Below are 25,597 nucleotides of genomic sequence, written 5' to 3'. Positions count from 1 at the left end.
CTGAGTGTACTTGAATAATCAAGCACTTTTCAATTTAAGCTACTATGCTTCATGTAGCTGTACTTGAAACAGCATTTCTAAAATCTTAACCATAGAGTTTGTTTGTTGTATAATTAACAGGTTTTAAAGAATTATCAAATGAAAGAGGTTATAAATCTCAGCGTGAAAGAGCTGTTAGGATTTCACATGCAGATCTGAGCCACAAACCCCCAATATGCCTTCTCTTCATAGGGCAAAGACTTTGTCAACAATGCCTGACGTAACGCATAAAAGATGGAGAGAAATGTGGCAGTCTTTAGTCCTTGCACATGCTACTTCATCACCATAGTTTTACTGAGGATTTCCATATGATTAATTTGGCTCATCAATGAGGTACACATTTTCCAGCGATAATCCAAGTATGTAAATACATGTGCCCAGAATGCTATGGGAGCATTTAGAGAGGCTCATGGTGGGAAGTTTAGGGACGTGTGTAATAACAATACATTTTCTTGTGGTTTTGTAAGACTTTTATAGGAGCTGCCATGGACCTTTCACAAGCATCCAACACAAATTTAGCCAGGTTCTTGTTTGATTGCCACAGCTTGCATTTTGACTGTTGGGTTAGCAGATGCTGGAGTTGCAGGTACTAGCCAAAAACTTTTAAGTGAAGGCTTAAAGGTAACTGAGAGAGCTAGCTGTAGGAAGGGGCTTTGCTCCCCTGGCTAAGCACCTGCAGCCTTTACCTCCAGGCAGATGTGGGCAGGAATAATCACAGCACTACAGCATTTCAACTTAGTATCCTGGAAATTCTCTTAGGCTTAGTAGGCAAGCACGTCAAAGAAAGCCTACCAGTACACCACGGCAGGTGGGGGCCCGTCCCTGGATCTGCACTCCCTGTGCCTGCATGACTGGCTATGCCTGCCTGCCTTGTGCTTGCCACAGCGTCCCACCCGTGCCAATATACCCTGCTCCTGCTTTAACCATCCAGGCCTGCATGGCCCATACCCACCTGCATACCCTATCCCTGTCTGCGTGCCCCATGCCCCCCTGCGTGCCCCAGCCCCATCTGCCTCAACCTGGAACACCCATCCTTGCCTGCACGCTCTGTCGGCGTGTCCCACTGCTGTCCACACGCCCATCGCTTCCCAATCACCGAATCCTCGACCTCTCTCTCTGTGCTCCCCATCGCTGCCTGCACGTCCTGTCGCTGCCCGTGCCCTCTGTCCTCTCCTGGGAGCCCCGTCCCGAGGCCGCCCATCGCTGCCCGAGCCCCCGTGCGCACCGTCCACCCCTGCCCGCTCCCTCCGAGTCCCGGAGGACCCTTCGGGGCGGTGGCAGGCGGGGGCGGACCGTCGTGGACGGCTCCCCGCCTCCGTCCCCGCCGCCCGGCAGCGGGGGGCCGCGCCCCCGCGCACCTCCCTGCCCTGCGGGGCCCGGAGGCTCCGCGCACCCCGCGCCGCTCGCAGAGGCGCGCAGGGGCGGCCCGAGGCAGGCGGAGCGGCGGCTCCGCTGGACCACGGCGGAGCGCCGCGGGAGCACGATGGCCGCGGGGCAGTGCCGGGGCACTGCCACCTCCCCGCTCGCCCTGGCCATGGGGCTCCTCGCCGTCGCACAGGTAAGGGGGCCCGCGGGTCGCCCGCCTCTCCGGGACGCGGCTTCCCCGCTCCGCTGGGACGGCGAGAGGTCCGCACCTGTGGCTGCCGCGGTGCTCCCGGGCTGCGGCAGCGCTGCCGCCGTCGGCTCCTCCTCGGCCGGCAGGTAGCTGCCGCGGCTGCCCGCAGCCCGCACGGCGGGCGGGCGGCAGGCTCTGCGGCTGGCTGCTGGGTTTGCCGAGCGGACGTCTCCGTGAGCCTGGCTGGTCTCACAGCTCTCTGGAAGGGAGGATGGAAGGGTCGTTATTATAAAAGTTACAATATTGCTGAGCTTTGCCGAGTGTCGGGCGTGAGGTTCCCAGCCTGCTTCGTTGCGGGGAAATACTCTCCAAGATGCAGAGAAACTTGGAGAGTCCCCGCCTGCGTTTCTCACACGGGTATGTCTTTCTGGAAGTGGAGAGCTGAGCCGGGGCCGTGTCAGTGCGTTTCCCTTGGGTGTAATTTAAATCCTCTAACATGCTTTACAGGTAGTTGGTTTTGCTTAGTCATCAATTTGTTATTGCCCAGCTTTTATTTCAGACTTTAGCCAAATAAAATAATGATAATAATAAAAAAACCTCGGTGAGGATGCACCGGTCACCCCTCTGGAGACAATATATGAACTCACTTTCAGCTTTGTGCCTTAAAGAAAAGAAGGTGTGAACGTGACTCTCTTAAATTGTTTCCATTTGGTTTTGTTCTTAAATTTCAAAGATGAATTTTAAATAAGTAATATCACAGTTCAGTAATGACGGTATTTTTCTATTTAGGGCAATATTGTAAATCTCTCAAAAAAACAACAAGCAGCACCTTAATTAAAAAAAAAAGTACAGGGTCACTTGAAATAAACTTAGAAACATGATTCTATGTATATGCATTTTTGGTCTCCTCCTGTGCTTCTGACATGTATTTTCTCCTCCCTTGAACCTCTGTAGTAATTGTACATCCATGAGCAGGTTAGCCTACTCATCTGAGTAAAGTTTTTAGTTTCGGTAGAGAAACTTCTGTGTTTTAGATTGCTTTGCTTTCTGTTATTGCACCATTCTGGATCCCATGCAAAGAAGTTACTCAAGAGCGCAGTGGAATGCCATGAGGGATGAAGTGGGATGCCAGCCTGCACCTGAAGGCATGTGGCCAGGACTGGATCAGGACTATGTCACTGGAAAAGTTGTTGAGAAAAGGTTGCAGGTCACTTTGGCATCACTAATATCCTCAGGACACCCAGACTGGCCCTTGGAGACCAGTTTCTAATGGGATCTGCTGTCTGTTCTGATAAAGGCCACTAGAATTGTAATAGCTCTGATCCTGCAATGGAAACCCCATCTGCCACATCCTTTAATCCTGCCACCAGGTCTGTTCCCAGGACTGAGATCAAGCTGATCTCCCCTGGCCCTCTGCTCTATCCCTGCTTATCCTGGCCCTGTGCACCTGCTTTCCCTTTTCCTTGCAAGCAGTTCTGCTTTGTGGGGAACTAAAATATCTGCTTATTTATTTTTTACATGCAGATATAGACTATTCATGCCTACATTCGAAAATTGTGGAGTGAGAGAGATGCAGTACAGCGGCTTGGGAGCTGAAAAAGGCAGTTTAGTTTCCCTTAGCTTTTATGTTAGATACTTACAAGAATTTCATTTTACAGTTACTGAGGTAGTGTTACTCTTGAAATAGCAGTTTGGCACTGCCTTCTGCCTCTAGTCTCAAATTTACACACAGATAGTGTGAATGAAATCAGTTGTCCTCATGGACAGCATTTCCTAGGGCCAAGAACATAATCGGCTTGGGAAACCTCTTGTTGTTTTTCTTGCATTTGTAATATGAGATAGTGGAATAAGTGGGGATTAAAGTTACGCTTTACTGAGCAGTAACAGGTTATATGTATGTATCACAAAGAAGATAGATATATATATATAGATATATATATATATATGTAAACAAACTGCAATTCTGTAATGCTGCATTTATTAACCTAAAGTTTAGATTAAATTAAAGGTAAAAAATATTCTTCTCATTTACTAAGTATGACTATATTTTTAGGCTTTGGATGATATTTCTGTGCTGTATTATCATAGAATGGTTTGGATTGGAAGGGACCTTAAATATCATCTGGTTCCAAATTTCCTGACATGGGTGGGGACACCTTCCATCAGGCTAGGTTGCTCAAAGCCCCGTCCAGCCTGACTCCGAACATTGCCAGGTATGGGACAAAAGAGCATGCTAAATCCTTTTTTTTTTTTTTTTTTTTAGAATAAATAAACTGAGTCTCCAAATCATGTGTTGTTGTTAAAACTATTTTAAATAGTTATTACTGTTTTAAAACTAAGCCAAATTGGGTCTTTTCACTAGTGATAAATGGGATCTAATAATAATTGAAGGTCTGAACTATTTTTTGAACTGTATTTTGGAATTAAGTACAAGTTTTCTTGGGTTGACCTGTAGTCCTACTGCATTTTCAGTTCAGTGTTTCTGTGGAATTTCAATTTCCTCTTGATTTTTTCCATCATTTTTAATGGATACCACAATTTTATTTTATTTATTTATAATTTTGTTCTCCTTTGGGTCTATAAACTAATATATTGGGTTTTAGTGGAACTTCTCTTACTAGAGTGATTCTTCTTGCAGGAATTTTACAAATTCAAGAAATACAAGAGTGATTATAGTGGATACCTCAACAGAAGAATGTAAACCAGCTTCTTAAGTTGCATTATAGATAATAGTTATTGTAGTAGATGCAGTTTTTAGCTCTGCTTAAAACTTCATGCATGAGCTTCATGGATAAGTGCAGGCATTTTCACATATGTTTTATGGGCTGACGGGACATGAGCAGGTTTAGATCTGGAAGGGGTGTAAGCAAATGTTGGCCATTGGTAAACAGATTTTGCATGGTGGTCATTGTATTCTTAGACTATCTGAGCCTCATATTTGCTATATGCTGTTCTATTTTGTATTTAAATTGTTGTGCTTGCTTCAGTTTACCCTTTTTATGTCCACAACACAGGGTGGAAGGAAGTGAAGTGGTGGTGTTTTGTGTATCAGGAAATAGTCATATAGAGAAGAGAGCATCTTTTTAAAACACTTGCATGTAGTGACATAATAATAAATTATATTAAGCACCTACCTTTATCCATCCCCAGCAAAATACTTACCAAGTGAAAATCCACTGAGTTTTGTTCTGTTGTCCAGAGAAGACTATAACTTCCTCTTCTATAGACTGAAGTTGAAAATAAAGCCAGTCAAAGATACTGAAAATACAAATACATTCCCTACATTTGAAAAACTGACCGTATTATAGTGAGAAGGTCAGCATGCTTCAATCAGGAGTTATTTCAGATAAGACTGCAGGAAAAATACGAGATAAGGACAAAATATTAGGATACTTATGTGGTCAATTAGTCAGCCAGTACTGAAATATCATCATGCCCCTACTTGCTTCATGTAGAATTGTCTTGAAAGCAGTTTTACCCATTGAAACAGTTTTGTAGTGTGTTTTTTATAAATCTTGAAAGCATTGTGATCAAAATTATATTGATGAACCTAATAATGACTGGCAGTGTTAAGTTTGAGCAAACTCAAAAGCAGTTTCATCTTGTTGAGGAAGGTTTAAATAAACGTCTGCTACTTTAATGACTGGAGTTTTCTTTTGAGCTTTGTAATAGATCAAATGGGTTCTTGGTTATATTGTCCGCACAAGTCAAAAAGTCACAGGAAGGTATATTTTTTTTACATCATCATGTGACACATTGAAGTTCCTTTGTTTTACCCTCCTCTTCTAATTATAATCACAGAATCATAGGCTGGATAAGGTTGGCGGAGACCTCTAGACATCATCCTGTCCAATCCTCCCAGTCAAACAGGGTCCCATAGAGCCTGTTGCCCAGGATCATTTCCAGGCAGCTTTTGACTGTCTTCCAGGAAGGGGACTCCACCACCTCTCTGGGAAACCTGTTCCATGGTTCACCCTCAGAGTGTCCTGATGGCCAGAGGGAACCTCCCGTGTTGCAGTCTGCAACCATTGCCTCTTACTCTGTTGCTACGCACCACTGAAAAGAGCCTGTCTGTCTTCTTTGCACCTTCCCTTCAGTTCCTTTTATACATTAATGAAAACTCCCCAAGCCTGCTTTTCTCCAGGCTGCACAGTCCCTCTCAGTCTGTCAGTCCAGTCCCCCCATCACTGTTGTGGCCATTTGTTGGACTCCTCTAGTATGTCCATCTCTCTGTTGTGCTGTGTCCCAAGACAGCTGGAGAGCCTAGAACTGGACACAAGTCTCCAGGCATGGCCTCATCAGTGCTGAGTTGAAGGGAAGGATCGAACTGCTGATAGTCATTTGATCAGTGCAGCCCAGGATAACATTTGCCTTCTCTACTACAAGGGAACATTGCTGGCTCGTGGTCAGTTTTGTGTCTACCAGCTCTGATAAGTGCAGGCACTTATCCTGTCTGTCCAATCTTTTCCTGCAGAGCTGCTCTTTACTTACAAGTTTGGTGAAGAGAGGACTTTGGGCTAGCTTTTTACCATGGTGGGCTAACTTCAACCTGTTGTACACCTGGCTTCAACCAAATGTTTTTAGGAAAGTTTAATGAAAAACTGTAGCACCATTTCTGAGAATTCAGGTGTATGGGAGAATGTTGGGGTCCCTCCCCTGCCATGGAGCCCTGGGAGAGGGGCCCTGGGGGGGAGACACGGGGTTTCCCTGCCCCTGGTCACCTTTGTTTCCCATTGCTTGGTTTGTGTTCCCCGGTGTGGCCAAGGACCCTCGGGCCCCGTGACTGCAGAGTTCCTGAGGAGAGCCCTGGCCATGCGGCTGCAGAAATAAACATCTCTCTGAAACAGCTATCAAGAATCTGTCTGTCCTATATATTTCCTTTCCACGGGACTCCTGGTTTGGTATATGCATGTTGCAGTATCCCCGCTGCAACAGGAGAAAATTTAATTTAAAGCAGTTCTTATGACCTTTCTTTCATGAAAACGTTAAGTCCCCTTAGTTTCTTTGTGAGGAAGGGTTAAATATATAGCAAGAGAAAGGCCTTGCACTGGCGATGTCGATTGCTAAAATTATGGAAGTGAGAATAAGTTTTCTTAAGTTACAGGTCTCTGAGCATTTGTAGCCTGCAGCTCACTAGAGATTTAAGCCATCAGCATTTTCACACGTTTTCATAGGCCATATGTGAATATGTGCATATGTCAGGGAAAGAAGCAGTACTTCCTCTTCTCCTGTTGCATTAAAGTCAGATTATTCACACATGCTATTACGTCTGGGTCCTACAGCAGTCATGTTTTCATCTTGACATGTACAAAGGTAGGGTGAATGAAGGATTTGTGAATTCTAACTGCAGATTAAGAAGGAGTTACAACAGGTTCAGAGATAAGCAGAGGAGATGGGAATATTTTAGCACTGGTTTGATTGTACAGTTTCTGACAAGATCTCTGAAAATATTAAGTGGTTGCTCTCATGTATGACCCCAATAAACCCCTCTTCTGCAATTGCTTTTGCCTCCTGAAGATGAAGGGAAATGAGGAAATCCAACTATATTTCTGTGGCGTCTATCTGATTTGAAATTTTATCTCTTTTCTCATTTAATTATGAATGCCAAATTTCACAGGCTTAAAAATACTGCCCTTTTCACGAACATTTCCTGCAATGATTGGGTTGATAATGCAATCATTCAATTACAAAGTAAAGACAAGGAATATTCTGTGATCAATTATGAGTGCTAGCAGAATTGTTTGATTAATATATTCTTCAAAAAGTGGAGGTGTAATTTTTGATGATCTGGATTAGATTGCTAGTATCATGTTCTACTTTCATATCATCATAACTTGCTTCTCTTAGAAGAGAAACATAAAATGCATCTCTGTTCTTGGGGTAGAAGTTCACATTGGGTGCACAAAGGGAACACTACTAGAGCTTTATGGGAACATCAGAGGATGTAAATTATTGCTGCTATTTTTTCCCAAGGATTAAGGAATTCTGTGTGGCTATCAGATAGGCCTGTGTTTTGTATCAGGATTTTTGAAAGTCTTGGTTAGAAAATGTATGTTTTCCTTTGGCTTTTCTAAGACTTTCACTTAACACGCAAAAGAAAACAAAGTCATTTTTCATTGCAATCCAGGCTTCAGTAATTTTACTTTTCAGTGTCCTTTCTTTTTTTGTTTGTTTGTTTGTTTGTGGGTTTTTTGGGGGGGTGGGGTATTTTTTGTTTCATTGTTCTGTTTTTGTTTTTGTTTTGTTTATTTCATAAAAAAACACAATAAAATCTGCCTTGCCTGTGATCTAGAAGATTATGAAATGTGGTGAAGTCTTCTATTGGGGTGATGTATGGTGAATAGACTAGGAAGTCATTAGCTGGATTTTGCACCACAGCGTTCCTTGTATGCTTCTGCTCCTGCATTTTAAATCATCCTGTAATAGCTCAAGTACATGTGTACATGTTGCCATTGTGCATCTTAAGGCACTTTGCGCTCTGAAACTGCAGTTCTGTCCCAGCTGCAAGCAAGATGTTTCTGTTACAGTAAGCAATGTAATAGCAATGTAAAGATGTAGTTTACAAGACTTGGTGAATAATGCCATGTGCATCTGAGTCATGGCCCTATTAAATTTAATTAAACTCTTTACACCCTTTTCAGTCTTAAGGGTATATTTTTTATGCCATTTGAGAGAAATGTGCAGTCAGCATAATTGTTGAACATGTATGTGCAAGGAAAGCTACCAAGAGAGGGAGAAGTGGAAAGCAAAGAGGCAATTCCAGGCCTTTTGGAAAGACATCTATTGGAGCTGCAGAAGTTATCCTAGAATACATTCTGGGATGACTAGGTCACTGTTGTTCTTTGACACACAGTTGCATTTCTAGAAGTGGAAAAAGGAAAGAGAAAAGAAGATGCTGTATCACTTGGAATGAACACATAGGTGAAATCATGTTATAACGATGAATTCTGCTGAGCAGAAAGCCTGTTTTTTTCAGCATGTTCTACTGAGTGGACAAAAGCTGTATGTTTTATGTGCTGCTTACATGCCAGTTCAACACTGGTGTGGGAATGGAGGACTGTCTAGCAGGACTGTCTCATCTTGGCGAATAACATCCATCAGAGGAATTAAACAAAGCCTGTTCTTGCATCCATGCTTCAGATTTTTCATAGTTCTATATGGCTAGATGCCATAAATAATGACTGCATTACATCAGTCCCAGATATGGCTTGTGGAGTGGTGTTTGATACTGCTACTTTCCACTCGACCAAGTTTTTCCAGAATTTTCATCTGTGCATATATTTTTTTTATAAACTGACCCCATATATGTGTATTCTTCCAATAAAGCATTTAATAATGGAAGAGTGGATTTGTACAAAACTGCCTGTAATTGTTTCATTTAGTTTTGTTTTGACTTGCAGATTCAACAGGCTTATGAATTGCATTAAATAGAAAGACCTGCTTGTGGATTTTGACATTGTTATAACAATAATGCCCCAGTCAGTGTAACTCAGGTGGCTGTAGAAACCATTTTTTCCTTGCACTGCAAATTTTTGGATTCTGAGAAGAGTTGATATGAAGGAAACACTTTACATATAAGAATGACACTACTAAGTAATATAATAGCCAAACACTAGTCCTGTGTGGCTACATTTTTTATTTGATTTTATTTTATTTCTCTCAGTGTTTTTTTTGGAGGAAACAGAGGGTAGCCATACACATCCTGATCTACACTAACTCCCAAAGAAATGACTGAGCTGATATGGTCAACTCTTTCTTATTTCCATGGGCTTGGCTACGTTGGGGTAGGACAATGGAAATGAAGAAGGAAAGATGTTTATTTTTTTTTTAACAGATGACTTACATTTCAAGAGTAAATGAGCATAGTGAAACAAGAACTATATCGTCTGGAGTTTTGAGTCAAAGACCAGGAAATGGCCTTATCTTTGCATTGTTTTATTTATTCAATTTTCCTGATGTACATCTGTTTGAAACAGTGTGGTTGTGGAATGTACATACCTTCAATGGCAAATTTTAAACATACCTGCCCTGGGTAAATCTAGTGCGTCTGTAGTGTAGAAAGAATTTATTATTTGATGACTGTCTTGTTCAAAGAAGTTGAACATAGGGGTTACCCGAGTGCCATTAATTTCTGATATAATTTGGAAAGCAAACTTCTAACTGCAGTAACAGAGGAATCTGCTGGACACTGAACAGCCATGCAGTGAAGAATTTTTTTATCTGCTAGAAAAGATACGTAAGGGAAAAAAACCAGGAAAACTTGATGCTTGGTTGCTGTTCAGAGGAAGAAATACAGCAGAATTCATCAGACCGGAAGTAGTTTCTGCACTTCCCTTGACTGACTGACCTGTGTCCGTCAGGGGACAGCAAGATTAAAAGAGATGTGCTTAATATTTCAGATAGATAAAAATAAAATACTCATAAAGTTCAAGGCAAGATGAAAACATGGAATGTGGCTAAGTATAAACCTGCTCCCTGAGCTTTTTATAAATGTATATTTAGAGCACTGTCAGGTTCCTGTAATAACCTAATGGGATTTTCACTATAATAGAATATGTTCTGAAACAGTGACCATAGTTACAGAAGAGAGTTGACAAATCACAGGGCTACTGTGAACACATAATATGGTTAAGCTCAATAGTTTGTCAACCTATTTACAAAACCCCATAGTTAAGTAGATTGTTAGTCTGCAATACATATAATGAAAAAGTACTTAATCATGTAATGATTGATTTTGGAGTGTTTGGGCTTGTTTGTTTGTTTGTGTGTTTGTTTTTAAAGAGTTCTTGTGATTTGCATCTGACGAAACTAACCTTAGAATGCATTTTTTTATTCCTGTGGTCAAATTGTATCCAACATTCAGCAAATTAATTTCAGTTAAAAAAGAAGGCATGGAAAAGTTAATTTTTTCATTTATTTTGTTCTCTTTTACTCTTTGAAAGGATTTAATCTGTCCCACAGGAAAAAAAGAAAGCTTTTTTTTTCCTGAGCGGAAAAAATTTTGCTGGAATATAATTTTCAATTATATTTAATACTCTGTTACAAAGATGTCCCTTTGATCATGCAGCTGAAATTTGGGGTTTGTATGTTTCCTAATGTCTTGGGGTGACCTTATGATGTGTATCCCATATCGCTGCCCATGCCCAGAAATTAATTTTTCTGGGCATAAAGAAATGCCTTTCTATGCCTCTAAACTGAGCCTGAAAGGGGGAAGGAAAAAACTGAGCAAAACTTTCTCAAAGCAGTTTGCAGCTTGTTCAAGGTTACAAAAAGATAGCAGGTTTTTTTTTCCCTAGCTGGGGGAGGGGAGGGAGGAAGCACCCGGCTTGGTTTTTTCCAGTCAGTTTTTGGCCAGTTTCTTCTTCTTCTTGTTCTCCGGAGAGAGACTGAGAGTTGGACTTTGGATTTCCTTCTCTGGAACTCCGGATTTTTCCCCTTTTCTACTGGACTGCTTGATTGCTGTAACATCAGAGCACATCGGGAGGACTTTCCACCGGGCACAGAGGGCCTGGCCCCGGCCCAAGCCCCAGCTCCGAGGAGACCAAAGGGAGGACTCGAACACTTTCCCAGGTTTTTTCCTCTACCGCGAAAGATTTTACCATCTAACATTATTTTCCTTCCCATGTGTTTGTTAAATAAATAGTTTTATCTTCTTCACTTTCCTTCGAGGAAAATTTATTTTTTCCCGAACCTGGTGGGGGAGGGGTGGTTGTGCCTTCTCTCAGAGGATATATTTCTAAATTTGCCCAAACTGGAACACCTTCCTATTGCAAATTTTGTAGTCATGTTCTTCTGTTGACTGCATTTGCAGCAGTGGTGGATAAGGGAAGAGGGACTGGCATCATCTACTTGGACTTCTGCAAAGCATTTGACACTGTTGTGTACAACATCCTTGTGTCTAAAATGGAGAGACAAGAATTTGATGGATAGACCACTCAGTGGGAAACAAGTTGGCTGGATGGTTACATTCATAGCATCACGGAATCACTGAGTTTGGAAAACACCTCCAAGGACATCAAATCCAGTTTTTGACTGATGACACCTTATCAACTAGTCCCTGGCACTAAATCCACGACCAGTCATTTCTTGAATACCTCCTGGGATGGTTACTCCACCACTGACAACCCTTTCCGTGAAGAAATTCTTCCTGGTGTCCAACCTGAACCTCCCCTGGAGCAGCTTGAGGCCATTTCCTCTTGTCCTATCACTGGCTGTCTGGGAGAAGAGGCTGACCCCCACCTGGCTACAGCCTCTTCTTGGGTAGTTGTAGAGAGCAATACAGACTCCCCTCAGTTTCTTTTCTGCCCAGGCTAAACAACCCCTGCTCCCTCAGCTGCTCCTCGCAGGATGTACTCTCTAGGCCCATCACCAGCTTTGTTGCCGTGCTCTGGACACTCTCCAGAACTGCCTCAAAGGTCAAAACCTTTGGGCGGACACTGGTAATGTGGCATTCTTTGGGAGTCAGTACCGGGACCACTGTTATTTAACAGCTTTGTTGGGGACTTAGATGTTGGCACGAATTGGTATTCTGAACAAGTACACAGATGAAACTAGGCCGTGTGGTGCAGCTGACACGCTGGAGGACAGGGATGCCGTCTGGGGGGACCTTGACAGGCCTGAGAGGTGAGTCTGTGCAAACCTCATGAAGTTCAGCACGGCCAGGTACAGGGTCCTGCACCTGGGTTGGGGCGGTCTCATCCCTAGGTACAGGCTTGATGAGAATGGATTGAGAGCAGGCCTGAGAAAAAGGACTTGGCAGTGCTGGTGGATGAGAAATTGATTATTACCCAGCAACATGTTCGGACAGCCCAGAAAGCGAGACATATCCAGGGCTACATCAAAAGCAGAGTGACCAGCAGCTCGAGGGAGGGGATTCCGTCCCTCTGCTCTTGTGAGATCCCACTTGTAGTGCCCTCCACCCAGGCCTTCAACACGGGAAAAACATGGACCTGTTGCAACTGGCCCAGAAGAGGGCCACAAAGATAGGGCTGGAGCATCTCTGCTGGAAAGACGGGCTAAAGGAGTTTGGATTGTTCAGGCTGGAGAAGGGAGGCTCTGTGGAGACTGTAATAGCAGCCTTCCAGTACCTGTAGGATGCTTACAGAAGGCTGGAGAGAGATGTAATGAAAGAATTCTTATGCAGGTAATTACCGGGGGAGGCAGGAATCCCAAACCGTTGATGTAATTTGTGTGTTTCTTCTTCTAAGCAATTGTGAGAGAGCAGATGAAATTAAATTCTTATTTTTCCTCCTACAAAAAATATTGTCCTAGACCACAGAGGTGCCTATTAATTTTTAAAGAAAATTTGTGTTAGCTGTAAAGACAGCAGAGTTTAAATTATTATATACAGTAGCAATGTTACTGAAATAGAGACAAAATATTTTGAATAATAGTAAGGTAAGTATGTAATAAATATGGAAGAATAAAATTTTGATAGAGCTGTTGCACTGTCAAGTCACAGCAGAAACTTACTTGCTGCTATACCAGAAACGAAGAAGTCCATAAGTTTCCAATTTAGGGGAAAATTCCCTTTGTAATGTGTAGCTATATTAGTAACTTTTCTATTTGAAATTGTTCTTGAAGGGCTAGAGTTCAATATTTTGCATGTGTGCGTGTGTTAGATAACCATGATGGAGCAAAGCACATAGTTTCATATCATATGTAGTAGGGGAAGGCTGAATTTCCGTTTGAACTGGTTGATAGACCCTTTGCGCAGAATGAGAAGAGAGTCACAGAAAAATCACATCCTTGTTGGTTTTAGGTCACTGGAATAGGAGGCAAAGCTTCACTTCTTTGAGTGCTCTTGTAACAAGGAGATAGGGTTGCTATGGTCTAGTTAGAAAAGGATGCAGGTACCAAAACAAGTTGAATGTGGCTAAAAAGAGGAAGCAGAGCAGTCTTACAGTCAAAGAAAAGCAGGGAAGATAAATACAGTCATGTATTTAGAACTCAGAGGGAAGAGGCAGAGTTTCTGTTTCATAAAATTAAACTCTGATAACCCATTTAGAATATTATACACCAAACAGTTGCATGTCTGATGGACAAGACAGCATTCTGTATGTCACCGATTTCCATGTCAAGAGGGGGAAACACTTTTGACAGCAACACAAGAAAAAAGACTGCTGCTTATCTTTTGCATACCTGTTGAAGACTGGTGAATGGAGAAGTATGAGAATGCAAGGAGGATGTGGGGACCTGCATCTCACTAGTGTTTCCTTTTCCTTTTCCTTTTTCTTGAGCCTCTTAAAAACCTTTTACCTCCAGACTTTTCTTCCTGCCCTCATACAACTCTACTCACAGAAGGTGATATTTTGTTTGTAGATCCTGCCACAGGATCAAGCTGAGGTCTTGAATTTCTAATGCTTCTGAAGTACACTATCTTTTTCATTCTTTATATGGCTTTTCTACTCGTAAAATAGAGATGAGACTTTGTATTTTCTTGTGTCTTTTATATTTCTTGTATGGTTTTGAAGTAGGAACTTGTTCTTTAGGAAGTACACAGCACAACCTGGTTGTCGACAAAGTTATTCAGAAGAAATTGCAATTTAAATAACCACTGTGAAAACCACAGGCTTCAATGGCAGAATGTCTGCTAGCTGCATTTTTGCTAGCTGAGTGTTTTCGGATTACAGGATTAATACCTGAAAATGATGTTTAAAATAGTTGAAGTTAGATTTTTCCACATGTCAGCTCTGAAATTCAACTTAGCATCTGCTGGGAGCATTTTTCTTACTTGTAATAACAAGATTATATGTCTCCTCCCCCAAGTCTGCGTTATATAAAGACATGAGCACATATTCTTAAAAATCTCTCTCAGTATTCTTGCCATCATTATCCCTGCTTTAGTCATGATATTCAGCTTTTTCCAAGTCTAAAGCTACTGATAAATTTGTCTGTAATACTGGGTAGAATCATGGTCTGGAAAGCAATTTCTAAAACAAAATTAGGAAGAAACTTTCTCTTTTTTTAATACTGCAGTATAATGCTTTCATCAACCCCTTTGTAGCACAGCTGAAACACAAGAGACAGAAACCAAAGAACTGACAGGGTATCTTTTCTTCTGGAGGCACCACTTTAATGAAAAATTCCATCTACAGTTCTTCATATTTGTTTATGTGTCTAGCTGGTTGTCTGTATAATACAGAAACCTTATTGTGACCAAGACTGGAAGTGAGAATATTGAACTTCATAGCTGTACTTCATTGCTCAAATTGAGTTTTTGGCACATTTGCAATTCTTGCAGTAGGAAGTGTTTGTCTGAATAGTAGCATCTATTATGAACTTGGAATTGGGAATGGATTCTTGGTTGCATAAAAATGTCAAATATCTTAAGGCCAAAATAAGATTTACAACAATTATTTTTATCTTCTACATCCTATTTTAGCAAAGCAGGAGGATTTTTCTTTGCTTTTGGACTTCCTAGGAGTACATGGAAACACTTAATGTTGTTCATATTTATGCTGTTTTATAGTGGTTTTGCTTCTGTGGACTTTTTCTAAGTATTCCAAAATGTCCAGATGAAAGACTGGATATGTAAACTGCTCTGACTAGAAAGATTCAGATGGTCCTATGAGATTAAGATGGCATGGAATTTAATTCAACCTGATAGAAATTTTTCCACTTTTTCTGAAATCTAAAGCCTAGGGGTTCAAAGAATCCTAGTTTCTTACAAGCTCTGGGATGTATACTTGTACCTCTGAGAAGGATGAATAACTTAGAATGGATTTTTAAATTTAAGAGAGTTTAAATCATGTCCAATGTGTGCTAGAATGACTAAAAGGAGTAAATGGTCATGTGGCAACCAGGATATACTTCCCATGTCATTGGTAAGGCATGGTTTCGTGTGTCTTTAGTCTAAATGTGTGGATTCTGAAATTGTCAGAACATTGACTTTTTAATTTGGTTGTTCATGTTTAACAGTATCTTCTTCACTTGATGCTAAATTCAAAGTTGTGAAGGAGAAAGCAAGAGAGTTTTGAAGAATTCTTTCAAAGCTAGAAACTTAACTATAGCATTTTTTTGTTAACTGTTTAAGAGGTGAGCCTTTCCCTCCTCCTTTCAGTGTGACTTGTTTCTTAGAAATCACATATCATTGTGTTGAGAAATCTAAGAATTCTCCCCTACAGCAATGGTGAGAGAATGAAACTACTGGGGTTATAGCTTCAAATCACTTCAGCTTGTTTCATGTCTCTGAGGAGTGCAGCAAGAGATGTGCTCATGATAGGGCTTTTTTGGTTTTTTTGTTTTGTTTTTTTTTGGTTTTTTTGGGTTTTGTTTGTTTGTTTGTTTGTTTTTGTTGTTTTTTGGTTTTTTTCAAATAAAGAGAAGCAAACATCCATGGAGCCTCACACAGTGAATGTTTGGAACTGTTCCTTTCCAGTCAGCAACAGGTCTCCTTTAACATTCTCACAGCTGAGGTGAAGAAACATCTTTCGTATTTGTAACACAATCTGGAGAATTGGAAGTCATTGCAGGACATTGAAAGCTGATGGTTATTGGATACGAAAATAAAAGTAGTTCAGTTAAAAATAATGAAATATGAATTTTTAAAGGCAGAATTAAGGCAGAATTAATTTGCAAGTATTTTTAGATAATTAAGTACAATGTAGCCAAACTGTGACGTTTGAGATTGTGTTTGTCTTCAGTAGCAGCAAGTAGTTTGACTTCTTGGGTTATAACAATTCAATATACAAGTGCTGTTTTTAATTATTTGGTCAAAGAGAATAGATCTGCCTTTAGAAACCTTGATTGTATAAATCACAATATTAAATGAACATAGGTAACATAGGTTTATTATTCTTAACTCCAGTGGTAAACTACTTAACAAAATCAAAGCAGCATTATTGTTCTGTGTTTAAGCAAAACAAAGAAAGCAAACAAAAAGTCATTTTATGCCATTTCCTGAATAGTGTGTAGGTGCTGCTTTGAAACAGTTTCCTTAAATATGGTATCTATGCCATAAATTTTGCTATATCATTACCCATTGCAAATGCTTGCAAAAACAGGGTTTTAGCAGAGTTATCTTCAGACCAGAGTACTTCGAAAAATACGGTTTCATTTCCAAAAAAGAGAGAATTTTAAAAAATCTATAAAGTGATGGTTCAGAGGAAGTTATGAAAACAGAATAGAGGCTAACCCTGGATTTTCATTTAATGAATTCCTCTAGTAATATTCATGAGCAGGAACAGGAATCTCACTGGAAATGTTTTGAATAGTTATATTCACTAACAGATTGCCCATTGGAAAAGAGGCAAGTATGGACAGAAGCAATTAGCTGAGAAGGTAATCAGATCTTTAATATGATAAACACTTAACTTCTAAGATGTTCCTTAATCTTTTGAGGTAGGTATTTCCTTTTTTTTATTTTTTCTTTTCCCCCAAGCTTTTAACTAAGCATTTATTTATTCTGATGCAGCTTTTAGACCTGGACTTGTCTTGGCTACCAATTCATACATTAGATCAAGAAAGAAAGGCAAAAAGAAAGATTAAAGTGATTAGTTTGATGTTGGCAGTCTCTTATTTTCACAGAATTGCTATAACCATTGCACTCTGTTTTCTTATGCTTCTCTCTCTTCTTCACCTCCTATCTCTTCAAGACTACCAGCAAAAATAAACAATTTCTCCTCCAGTAACATAATATGTCTTGCTGAAAGCAAAGTTTAATACAAAGATTTAATGATATTAATTATACAAAACCAGTGAGGACTTTGTTCCTTCTTAACCTTGAATAACAGGATGACAGGCTAGTTATCTACAGAATCTTGGAAGAATTATTCACATCCTCTCCTTATTTACTTCTCCCTCCCCTTTTTCCCCCACCCACATTTTTCTGAAGCTCTGGATGTTTGCCATGGCTTGAAGGATGTTGAGCTGCATGTGCAAGTGTTACTGTTTACTTGAATGATTTCCCTGGTTCTTGTGTATGTCATTTTTCTCGTTCAGAAGCCACTTGCCAGATTTTTCAGTCATCATCCTTGTCCTTTTCTCAAGATCCTCTGGCAAGTTCCATTTAACAAATTCTTTGTTGTAGCAGTGCCAATGATGTGTTCAGTTTCTCCTCGTGGAGTGCACAAATTTGCGCCTTTAGGTACTTTGTACAAAGGGTACATGTCTGTCATTTCCAGGGGTGTTTGGTTGTATGTGTGTGGGTGGTAGGCATGTGATGGAGCTTTCGGAAATTGGTCTCTTATATGAAATCGGTGACCTATGTGATTTTATCCAGCCCTGTTCTCATAGTCCCACCAAGAAAAAGTACCCCTAAGTGAATCTCTTCTGGATGCCAGGTAATTGGTTTTGGCAAATTACTTTTCAGCTTTTGTATTATCCATTGTCATAGGCTCTTGACACTGGCTGTCTTTATTAGTATGATAATAAAATTTCATACCATAATTAATTATGTTAATCAGTCCTTTGCAGCTTCTTTAGAGTGGTTTGGATAATTAGATCTGTGTTCTCTGTAGTTGTATTTTGTTCAATAAAGAGAAGCATGACAGATAATGTACTAACAGCAAATTAATCCTTTTTGAATCTTCTATTAATCTTTTGTTTTCTAATCAAAGCAAATTACCAGTGCATGCATTTATATTTAAAAAAATATTTTTGTTGTCTTCATCAGGAACTGTCATACTTCTGTTCAAGGACTGTTCAGTGTTTTCTTATTATTTTAGAATCTAGAACATAAAAAATACCTAAAGACAACTGGATTAATAATTATAACCTGAAATAAATTAATGATCACTGAAGAACCACATTTATCATTGATTTATCCAGATATGAATTCTGTGGTATTTAAATCAACAGTGCATGGGAACTGTTTGAAAACTCAAATTCTGCTATGTTTACATTATTTTCTCTGCTGAACGTTTTCCTGTTCTTGGTATCTCCACTATCACCCCAAATTCTGGCACAATTTCACAGAAGTTTAGAGGAGGGTTTTTCTGTTTGCTTTCTTTTGTTTTTTAATACAGTGTCCTGCCCCAGAGAGCTAAAAAGTAGAAGTTTGTGGCTTGTCTGTTTCTGAAGTCCTGTGATTAGAAGAGAAAAGAGGAGCATATTGTGGGTCAAAGTCACCAGCAAGTCTGCAACAGCAGGGGAAACTTAGATACATGCCTATACATGAAAAGAGCAGTGATGAGAAAACATGATAGTAGAGGGTAATAGGTACAATAAAATGGCATATAGGTGAGTAATAAACACAGAGAATCTAGAGGGACAGAAAAAGATAGGCAAAAAAATACAAGTAAGTTTTTATGATTTGATGAGTGTCTGTTTTATATTTGATTTTGGTCTTTTTTATGTATCTGAGGCAAAATAAGTGAAAATTATATTAGTCATAGTCCAACACGCTTTTGTAGGCAATTGCTACATATAGTGAAGATGGGACTCTATAGTTGGGAACCAAAATGGGGTTTACTATTTTAATCTCACCTTCTGCTTTATCTCCAAAATAGAATATTTCCCAAAGGATCTGTAGCTAGGCAGAGACTTACATTGAAATACAAACATCAGCTGTGCAAGATACCAATATATTGACCCAAGATTACTTACTTTTTATTACCTATTGTTGCTCAAAAACAGTACTATCTACCCCTTAAAGAAGGTGTGATATTTTGGTATGGTACAAGAGATGGGACTTCTTTACAATAAGAATATTTAAACTGGGAGATGGCAGTGGCAGCTTCTACTTCAGGGTTTTATGGTAAGCTCTTCTTGTAGCTGTGAGCAACAAACACATCCCAGGAACTCTGGTCAGCAGAGCTGAGAGGCAAGGGAGTGTGTGACTCCTCAAGGATTCTGTCCTGGGACAGCACTGGGACTAGCAGCCTGCTAGATCCTGGGGTTTCTTTCACCCTGAAAAGCTGAATTATACAGTAGTCCTCATGTTAGTGAAGGTCTGCTGCTGCTCATGTGAATTAGCTGGTAGCACTGCAGGAGAGTTGTTCATAAACCACAGGTGGCTAAAAACCATATGTTGATTGCCCAGATATTAAGTATGTGATCATATAAGGAATTCTGTATGATGTCTGTATCAGCAGGAGATAAATTTAACCACAAAGGGATAAATCAGATAAAACTAGTGAAGTACACATTCCAGAATGTGGGCAATTAGCCAAAGATGCATATTTCGACCCCATAAGGTATGTGATGCCATTTTAAGTAGGTGGGAAAGCAGAAAAGCAGGTTTACACGTGTTAGTTCTTCTTGGGAACCATCCTGCATTGTATAGAGACACTGTTTAGATCAGCTAGTCAAAGAGATAACAGTATTTAGTAAGATCATCACTTCATTCAAGGAGACTGAGACCTTTGATTCCAGTGTTTCACAATTACTTTTCTGTTTTTAGGTATTGTGCTGCATGAAATTAAAAAGCACTGAACAATTTGAGGAGTAGTAGCTGGATTAGACCTGAAGCGAATATAACCACTGTGAGAATATATTATTTGCATTTGTCAGTTTTCCTGTAATTCTTTAAGCATGCTTACTTTCATTTTTCATGGAAAGGTTTTCTATTTATTGGAATGTTAGCTGGGGAAACCACCACTAGCCTTTGCTTTTCTAAGAGTTGACTGAGCCAACATGCCAGAATCACCATGTATGGTATGGTGGGTACGTCTAACTCCTGAGCAGCATGTACTGCATGTTCTGTGACCTTACTGGTTCAGAATTTAGAACAGAGGCCTTTTTAAAGTAAAGTAAATAAGACAAACTGCACACCCCTCCTAACAACACATTTTAAAGGAATGTGTGTGTGTGTATGTGTATATATATATATATATATATATATATGTAATTTATACTTACGTATGTATGACTGTTTAAAAATTCTGATAAGGACAGAGTGAGTCTTAAGAACTTTTTCTCTATAAAAGTATACATATATGGTGCGCAAATTTAGATGGATTTTATGTCTATGAAAAATAGCTTGATACTGAAGGATATGAAGAATGAAGCTTGGTTATCAAAGAAAACAAGCATATTTCTTTAGTAAGTTTTGTTTTCCTGCCTCTAGATGGGGAGAAATATAAAAGAAATCAGCCATTTAAATATGTTAAACTAAATCATAATTTCAAAGTGTCAAAGTTGTTGAGCACTCTATAAGTACATGCATTTTAGCGTTATTTAATAATATGGCAGCCAGAAGTCACTTTTATGGAAGACTTATGGGCTAAGGAAATACATGTTTATTTGAAAACCAGTAAGCAGTGCTTTTAATCAGTCCGGCAGTAACAATGTGTGATTCTGATATTTTCTTCTTTGGTACATTACAGAGGTAATGTAAAGAGGTGTATTGAGGTAGTTTTCATGTATCATATATTCCCAGAGGGATAGGGCTGCTAAAATAATAGTCGATAGGACAGTTCTTGTTATACTATATTTTCCTGAATTTGATATGAATGTGCTCTGCATTGCTACTTTTGAAGAACCTGAAAGGCCCTCCTGATCCACATATGAAATAAATGCTGTCTAGGGAATGAAGGGATTGAGAACAGCCTTACTGTGAAGGGGGTGCTGGTGGAGAAGAGGTTGGACACAACTCAGCAATGTGCACTCACAGCCCAGAAAGCCAACATGTCCTGAGCTACATCCAAAGCAGCGTGGGCAGCAGGGCCAGGGAGTGGATTCTGCCCCTCGTACTCCATCATTGTGAGACTGCACTTGGAATACTGCATCCAGCTCTGGGGCTCTCAGCCCAAGAACTATGTGGATCTGTTAGAGAGATGTCATGAAGATGGCCAGGGTGGTGGAGCACCTCTCCTGTGAAGACAGACTGAGAGAGCTGGGGGTGTTCAGCCCTGGGAAGAGAAGGCTCCATGGAGATGTTAGAGCAGCTTTCCAGTACCTAAAAAGATCCTATAAGAAAGATGGGGGCAGATTTTTTAGCAGGGTCTGCTGTGATAGGACAAGAGGTAATGGTTTTAATCTGTAAGAGGGTAAATTCAGAGTAGGTATAAAGAAGGAATTTTTTACAACAAACATGGTGAGACACAGGTTGCCCAGACAAGTTGTGGATGCCTCATCTCTTGGAGTGTTCAAGGCTAGGCTGGATGGGGCGTTGAGCAGCCTGGTTTAGTTGGAGAGTCCCTTCTCGTTGCAGAGGCCCTGGACTAGATGACTTCTAAAGATCCTTCCAATGCAGACTATTCTACGATTCTGTAATTCTGTGATTCTAATGAAATAGAGTTCTTTGAAATAGATTCTATGAAATAGAAAGAAAATAGAATTATTTGTACAATATTATCCTGTGAGTGGAGTGGCAGGAGGAAGGAGTACTGGTTAAAGACTGCCAGACATCAGTGGAAAGTAACTATCTGGCTAAACATTAGGAGAGGTGAGAGAGGGGTAGTGTTGTCAGTTGACCACATTTGTTTGTGGAGAGTTCAGCCAGCCATAAGATAGCTTGATGAGGAATGTCTTTGGCTTAGATAAGTAAAGAAGAGCTATTTTAATATCTTCAGGTTTGTGTTCAAGTCTGTCTCTTGACAGAGGTGGACGGGAGGCTTTTCATTGTGATCTCCTCCATTGCTTTTCCAATGCAAGCAAATGATAATTCATTTGTAAGGTGCTAAGAAGATTCAGTACCATAGATTTGTTCAAGGACCAGGTGTGGAAGCAGCACCACTGTTTGACTTTTCCCTTTGACAGATGAGGGGAATTGAAGACTTCTCTGGAGCAAACATTACCTCATAACATATTTGGCATCACCACAACTGGAAAGATTAGAAAAGAAAATAGTAATGTGCTAAAATATGAAAAGAATATTGTTTTCTCCATGCAAAATTCAGAATTTGTCCATTAATGCAGCATAGATTGTCTGTCTGGGAGAGTAGCTTATTTCACTATTCTGTGTATGGGAACAGGTGGTGCTTCCTGGATAAGGTATGTCTGGACATCTTGAACTGCTCAAATGAAAAATTTGTTCTTATGTGATGACATGCAGTCTTATTAATGATGGAAGGTTAACATGGTCACACTGTCGTTTTGTGTGCTAGCATATCAAGACAGCATTTTCTTCCTACTTCCTCAGACCAGATTATCTGTGAGCTACTAGTGAGCTAGTAGCAAGCTATGTTTATAGTAATTTCTGTAGTAACACCTGGTAAGAGCAGGGCCTATCAGCTCCAAGATCCCTGGCAATTGAGTCCACCCCGCAGTCTGCTTTCAATTTTCTCACAAGCATTCCTGGTTTTGCTTTGCAGCCTTTGGGAACTTTATGGACCGGTTTTCCTTTTCCTCTCTGAAACAAATGTCAGCAGAGTCAAGATCCATAAACTCACTGTTGAAAAGTGAAAACAAAGTGCTGACTCAGCCAAGGGAGTTGGAACGAGGTTGCTCCCATAACAGGTTTGCGTAGAAATAACTGCTGTGATAGTTGGGAGGGTCTTGTAAGTTTGCTTTTTATTGACATTTCCATATGGGCATCTGGTGTTGTGTTTTGGCACCACTGCTTGAATTACACGGGCTGCACAAACTGTTTTGGAACACCAGAACAGTAACTCTTGTTGAGACCATTCACTTAGTGGAGTGGCTTTGAATCTGTATTGTCTGGTACTAGTAACTGTGTCCCTGTGCTCTGGAATGTGGAACTGTACTGATATAAGTACAAACTGGCATGTTCAGGCAAACTGTGCTTTCTGGCTTGTATTTTATTTCTCCTGATTGCATTCTGAAGGTGAAAACAGAGGTATCCCTTGCTTTTTGAGAGTGGTATCTTTGAATTAGGTAGGTTAGCTCCCTTGAAGACATGCCATGTGCTGCTCTCAGTTTACATCATCTCTGCAGTGAGAAATAAATCCAGCAAAAAATCCTGGTATCATTAGCCTTAACTGTATAAATTTTCCACACTAGGCAGTTATCTAGTTAACATATGAGCCATACAATAGATTATCCCAGTGTGACTATGCTGTAAGCCACTCGAAGGATTTAGCTGCTGTGATAAATCAAAAGAGCATTTGCTCTAGGGCCATGTGTTATTATTTATAATATATACTGTTTATACTTCATAAAATTCTCTTATCACTCCTTATTTCATAAAATCAATTTATTGAAAGAAAGAGCCAAAAGATTTATCATTTTCATAATAAAATATCTGACTTCACCTGTCAGAAGCAGCCAAATTGATTTTTAACGTCTGTTAATGATTTAACTCTCCCTTTTTACTGACGTCAGTAAAAGGGTGTTACCACTCCCAGTCCTCAGTGAAAGGGTATTTTCAGTTTGCAGAAAATATACTGCTTGCCTCTGCATTTATACATGTATGATGTACACTACACTTCAATTTCCTACCAGTAAAATGTCAGAAATTTAGGTAGAGCCTAGATAATAGGATAATGGGATACTCTAAATATGGTGCTGGACAAGAGGGAATAGAAAGGGGTTTTTTTTTTTAATTATTCTATTCTTACATTTACTCTTTTTTTGTTTATTATGAGTACATAACTTAAGACATCACCTCGGTTTGCTTTTTTAATCAACCTTCTGGTTGCAATACAGAGACACTTAGATTGAGTACTGATTAAATTAAGCCCCAAGAATTGTGTGCACATGCATTTTTAAAGAAAAAATGCATTTCACAAAGAATTAAAGTCATTGATTATCTTAATAGATGCTCTCATATGCATCATGATGTATAACATAACACAGATATTCTTTTCTTCATTTCACAGTAAAAAAACATTTTCTAAAAGTGATTATTAGTATCTTGTTCCGTGTAAGGCCATTGTGAATTTAGCCTTAAATGTGATTCTGTGATGGGTTTTCTTTGTTCAAATGGATTTTTCACTCTTATTAAAAGGTTGATATATATGCCTAATCTTCATTATAAGGAAATGAGAGATTGCTTTTTGTATAAGATCTCAAAATTTAAACAAAACAAAATTCATCTTCATTTACATGTTGTTCATAAAAATGTGTTGGTCAGAGATTCCTAACTAACATATTTTTGGTTGTTAACTAGTGTCTCTCTGTGAAACATTTTATATACATTTTAAAATTTTAGTTTACTGAGACTTCTGTTTTGAGGGTTTTCCACATCTGGGGTGGTTCTCTTGTTTCACAGTAATAAAAAGAGCACCCATTACAGAGTAGCCAGAGGGATGACAAAAATGTGTGAAGCAAGGAGTTTGAATCTTTCTCCTGCACTTCATTTGTTACCTGTCACTTAAAATTGCTATTGCAAAGTTATATGGTATGTTTTTCTGTTGCTGAAGAAGGAAGCTATGCTGGAAAGGTCATTAATTTTGGTTAATTCTCAAACAGGAGAAAATTTTTTAGGCCCCCAATTCTGTAAGAGGCATGCAGGTTTATGCACTGTCTGCAATAGGTGAATTGTTTTCTGAAAGTATCTCTTTTAGTTTCTTCAGTATATGGTAATCCTAGAAACACTGCCTTCTTAATTTAGCACATATAGATTAACTTCTGACATCTTCATGATCAACCACTCTAAGTCTGTTGCCTCATGGCAGCTTGGGTGGCTGCACTCTGGTGGAGAGGGCACTGAGCTGCTTTGTAAGTATCACAGGAACCTAAATCTGGCTAGTTATCCAAGTCTCAATTGCTGTGTTTAAATTTCAAATAAGCATGTTTGATTTTGGTCTTTTTCAGATGGGGAAAAATGTATTCTGAAATTTTTGAAGTAACTTGGCATGAGCTATAGTCATCAATACATTTTACCTGTTGTCTTAGTTCCTCAGAAGCAAAAGGTTCTTGACTCACACTCACTTTAAAGTCTCAAATCAGATTCAGTAATTTAAAAAAAAAATTGCTATGTCTATATTCTGAAGAGTACTCAGTTCTCATGCTTACTTAAAGTCATGTTTTAACCTGTTAAAATTATATTATCAAAAACATTATTCTTAAAGGTCTGTCTGAAGAGCCTAGCCTTTTGACTACTTTGCTCTGGGCAAAAGTGAAGTGTTGCATTCTTCTTCAGATCCACTTGCTATGACTTGAACAGTGGGTAAGCGGTTATTGGTCAAGATAATCCTGATATTTCAAATTCCTTTT

The 25,597-nt window shown here is 39.7% G+C and overlaps 1 protein-coding gene across 2 annotated transcripts in view; it reads left to right on the top strand.

The window, feature by feature from the left end:
• The first annotated feature begins 1,447 nt into the window (after positions 1-1,447).
• Positions 1,448-25,597, top strand: part of ADAMTSL1 (ADAMTS like 1) — a 422,892-nt gene continuing 398,742 nt past the window's right edge. For both annotated transcript variants that reach the window (XM_032095762.1, XM_032095761.1), the window contains exon 1: positions 1,448-1,597. In XM_032095762.1, the coding sequence (XP_031951653.1) occupies positions 1,523-1,597 (75 nt within the window). In that variant the 5' untranslated portion in view covers positions 1,448-1,522. The remainder of the gene's footprint in view (positions 1,598-25,597) is intronic.

Source organism: Corvus moneduloides, chromosome Z (assembly GCF_009650955.1).
Source record: "Corvus moneduloides isolate bCorMon1 chromosome Z, bCorMon1.pri, whole genome shotgun sequence".
NCBI lineage: Eukaryota > Metazoa > Chordata > Aves > Passeriformes > Corvidae > Corvus > Corvus moneduloides.
This window is presented reverse-complemented; position numbering and strand designations above follow the sequence as displayed.